This window comes from Bombus pyrosoma, linkage group LG11, assembly GCF_014825855.1.
Source record: "Bombus pyrosoma isolate SC7728 linkage group LG11, ASM1482585v1, whole genome shotgun sequence".
Classification (NCBI taxonomy): domain Eukaryota; kingdom Metazoa; phylum Arthropoda; class Insecta; order Hymenoptera; family Apidae; genus Bombus; species Bombus pyrosoma.
Window position 1 is genome coordinate 15,258,486 of NC_057780.1, and position 4,206 is coordinate 15,262,691.

A 4,206-nucleotide genomic window follows, 5' to 3' on the forward strand; every position below is an offset into this window, starting at 1 on the left:
TGAACGTATCGTATCCTGCAACAGGATGTCAGAAACTGTTTGAAATCTCCGATGAGCATAAGCTGAGAATTTTTTATGAAAAGCGTATGGGCGCAGAAGTAGAGGCTGATGCTCTCGGTAACGAATGGAAAGGATATGTCGTTCGTATCTCCGGCGGCAATGATAAACAAGGATTTCCTATGAAACAGGGTGTTCTGACTAATGGTAACACAAGCATTTTCTATTTTTCTATTTTTCTATTTTAATTTCATTTGTAACAGCTTTCTGTGTTATGAATTTTATAGATTTGGTATAATGCATTGATTTTAATTTTTTATAAATTCCTGTATCTAGGGCGCGTACGTTTATTGCTCTCAAAAGGACATTCATGCTACAGACCTAGACGTGATGGTGAGCGCAAACGTAAATCTGTCCGTGGATGTATCGTCGATTCCAACCTTTCGGTACTCGCTCTCGTCATTGTCAAAAAAGGAGAAAAGGTATTAATTTGACTGTACTTTCTGTCTATTATCCATGTTTCAGGGTGTATCTTAGAATTGATTTATTATCTTACGATAGTATCGTAAACGAGGAAGATTAAATATCATCTTGATTTGATAAACTGTGTTATGTAATTTGCACTCTTTCTCAGTGTACAGCGAAGCATTTAATGTATAAGTTGATTAAATTCTTACAGGATATCCCGGATTTAACTGACAAGGAAGTCCCACGCCGTTTAGGACCCAAGAGAGCGAGCAAAATTCGCAAACTATTTAATTTGTCTAAGGAAGATGATGTCCGTCGATTCGTTGTGAAACGTCCAATTCAAAAAGAGGGCAAACCACAGCGGTCGAAAGCTCCTAAAATTCAACGTCTTATTACCCCACTTACACTCCAGGTTTGTACATATATGTATCTATATTATATTGTTGTTCTGTTTCAGTTAAAATTTTCCAAAAGTATGGAGTTTATAATAAAATTAAAATATGTTTATATAGAGGAAGAGGCATAGACTGGCTCTAAAGAGGAGGCGTTGCTTGGCTCGCAAGCAACAAGCAGCGGAGTATGCGAAGCTGTTAGCACAACGGCAAAAGGAAGCCAAGAATAGACGTCAAGAAGAACTAAAGCGAAGACGTAGCGCTTCTATGCGAGATTCTAAATCATCCAATCAGTCTGCACCTACCATTCAAAAGTAAAAGACTGCAATGTTCTAATACAACATGAAACAAATAAATTGTATTTAAATATGTTGTTGGACTCTCTTATATGTTCCATATTCGTAATATTCATTTATTCAATATTATATTCATATAAATTTATACAGCATATACGTAAGGTAGAGGCTTATCATTTTAATTGATTAAAAATTTTTTTAAATTCTGAAATGATTTAGACCGAGTTACAGTGTTTAGCAACATCAACAATAATTTTAATATTATTCTTGGTTTAAGACGAATATCGAATTTAATTTCTTAACATTGTACTAAAGTTTGGTTCTAGCAGACTCTGAATTTAATAAATTCGGTAGAATTTGTTACTCCATGTTTACAGCAAAGTAATCTTTTGTCTGATACTTTTTGTTTCAATTCCACATATATTTTTTATATAAAGACATCACAATATATTCCATATCCTATATGATATTCTGTAATGATCCTAACTCTTCAATTTCGAATAATATATACAGAGATACATATGTAGATTGTAGTTAAAGTATGTATGATCTGTATATTGCAGCTGTAGCAGTCAAATAATTTTTACGTTTACTGCCTCGTCTCGTTGGTTAGACACTATATATAAGCATAATCTACATAACCTCTTTATTTGTACACTAAGTAACAATTTTGTTGATGTTATTGATCAATGAAAAGACTAGTATGAATTTAATTTTTAATTTTCTTATTTACTCGTAAATATTGTTGAAGACATAATTTAAACTTTTAATAAAGTACAAAATAATTTAATCATTATATTATAACCATATGTATGACCAAATTATATGTATGAATAGGACCGAAAATAATACGTTAATAAAGACAACTTATTGTATTTGAATTTCTATTTGCGCATTTTTGGTGCTTAAATAACGACTGTATCATTTCACTATGAAGATAAACAAATTTATTTATCATGTATGGTCGCTTAATAGAAATTATAACAGTCAAATACTCATAAGGTAAGTATTATACCCCTTTTTCAAGTATTCTGTACTTTTTATGTTTAAAATTCTAAATATTTTAAATGAAGGGATACAATATTGTTTGAAACTGATATTAATCATGTGTTTGGTAGGCAACATTTATATTATTTTAATAGATTTTATTCTACAAACTCAGAAGTTACCAAAGAATATGATTTACCAATAGAAAATATTCGAAACTTTAGCATTGTGGCACATGTTGATCATGGTAAAAGCACACTTGCTGATAGACTTCTGGAAATAACAGGTGCAGTGAAAATTAATTCTGGTGAACAAATATTAGATAAACTACAAGTTGAGAAAGAACGTGGAATCACAGTTAAAGCACAAACAGCATCACTTAATTATACATATAGAGGAACTAAATATCTTCTTAATTTAATAGATACACCTGGTCATGTTGATTTCTCTGCTGAAGTACATCGTTCATTAGCTCCTTGCCAAGGAGTAGTTCTGGTAGTAGATGCTAATGATGGTGTACAAGCACAAACTGTGGCTAACTTTCACTTAGCCATGAAAAATAATCTAGTTATAATACCAGTAATTAATAAAATAGATTTAAAATTTGCCAAACCTGAGAGAGTTGTAAATCAGTTAGAAACATTATTTGATATGACAGAGTCGGATGTTTTAAAAATATCTGCTAAATTAGGTACTGGAGTGCTTGAAGTTTTAAATGCCATAGTAGAAAGAATCCCACCACCTGATGTATGTAGAGACAAACCATTCAGAGCTTTGATATTTGACAGTTGGTATGATAAATATAAAGGAACAATTTTATTGATATATATTAAGGAAGGATCTTTGTCCCTTAAACTACATATTGTTTCAATGTATACTAAGAAGTCGTACGAAGTTAAAAATATGTCACTATTGAGACCTTCTGAAGAAAATGTAAATAAATTGTAAATATGAATTTTATGAAAATATTATATTATTAATTATATAATAATATAATATAATAGAATAACATAATAGTATATTTTAGGTTCGCAGGTCAAATAGGATGTATTTCATGCAATATGAGATCTTCCAAGGAAATGATTATTGGAGACACATTACATTTAAAAGATCATGTTGCTGAACCTTTATTAGGATTTAAAACTCCAAAACCAATGGTTTTTTCAGGCGTCTATCCAATTGAAAAATCGCAATTTGAAGTTATGAGAACTGCTATTGAAAAATTAACATTGAATGATAGTAGCGTTACTATTGAAATGGAAACTAGGTATTTTTTTCTAATATTTTCTAAGCCTATTAAATCGGTTAAATAAAATGGAAGACATACAGGTACAAAATAATAGATATATTTTATATCTACTTACTTTATCTAAGCACTTACTTTATCTTTATATCTTCTTTTTTTTAGTGTAGCTCTTGGACATGGTTGGAGACTTGGATTTTTAGGTTTACTACATATGGAAGTATTTATGCAACGACTTGAGCAAGAATATGGTACATGTTCGATTGTGACAACACCTAGCGTTACATATAAAGCAAAAATTTTTGGCAAGAAAAATATTAAAGAGTACAAAACTGATATGATTTCATTCAACAATCCTGCAAAGTTTCCTGATCCTAACATTGTAGAAGAATTTTATGAACCTATGGTATTAGGATCTATTATAGCACCAAGTATATTTAATATATTATTAATTAAATTTTACGTATAATATAGTTAATTAAAAAAAACGCTAATCAACTTATAATTTTAATACTAGCTGAATATGTGGGTACTGTTTTAAGTTTATGCTTTGAAAGACGCGGAGTGCAACAAACAGCAAAAGATATTGGTCATAATAGAACACTGTTTCAATTTTTACTGCCTCTGAACGAAATTATTGTTGACTTCCATGATACATTAAAACGAGCAACTTCGGGGTATGGTACTTTTGATTATGAAGACCATAATTATCAGCCTACAAATATTATAAAGGTAATTACGGTTATTTTAATATATATAAATGCAATAATTTTGTATTGAAATATTTTATAGTTTACTTCCATTACATTAATAACTGCTTGTT

General features: G+C 30.2%; 2 protein-coding genes across 4 annotated transcripts; both read left to right on the forward strand.

The window, feature by feature from the left end:
• LOC122572394 (40S ribosomal protein S6-like) lies at nt 1–1,226 on the forward strand (the record flags this gene model as incomplete). Its single annotated transcript, XM_043737318.1, is given in 4 exon segments — nt 1–204; nt 334–479; nt 677–877; nt 978–1,226. Coding segments are annotated over 4 exon segments (749 nt in total), but the record flags the coding sequence as incomplete, so codon positions are not given.
• Nucleotides 1,227–1,374: 148 nt separating this feature from the next.
• Nucleotides 1,375–4,115, forward strand: LOC122572392 (translation factor GUF1 homolog, mitochondrial; the record flags this gene model as incomplete). 3 transcript variants are annotated; one of them, XM_043737313.1, is given in 6 exon segments in its annotated part: nt 1,375–2,155; nt 2,272–2,426; nt 2,565–3,084; nt 3,168–3,407; nt 3,549–3,814; nt 3,901–4,115. In XM_043737313.1, coding segments are annotated over 6 exon segments (1,467 nt in total), but the record flags the coding sequence as incomplete, so codon positions are not given.
• Between the last annotated feature and the right edge of the window lie 91 nt (nt 4,116–4,206).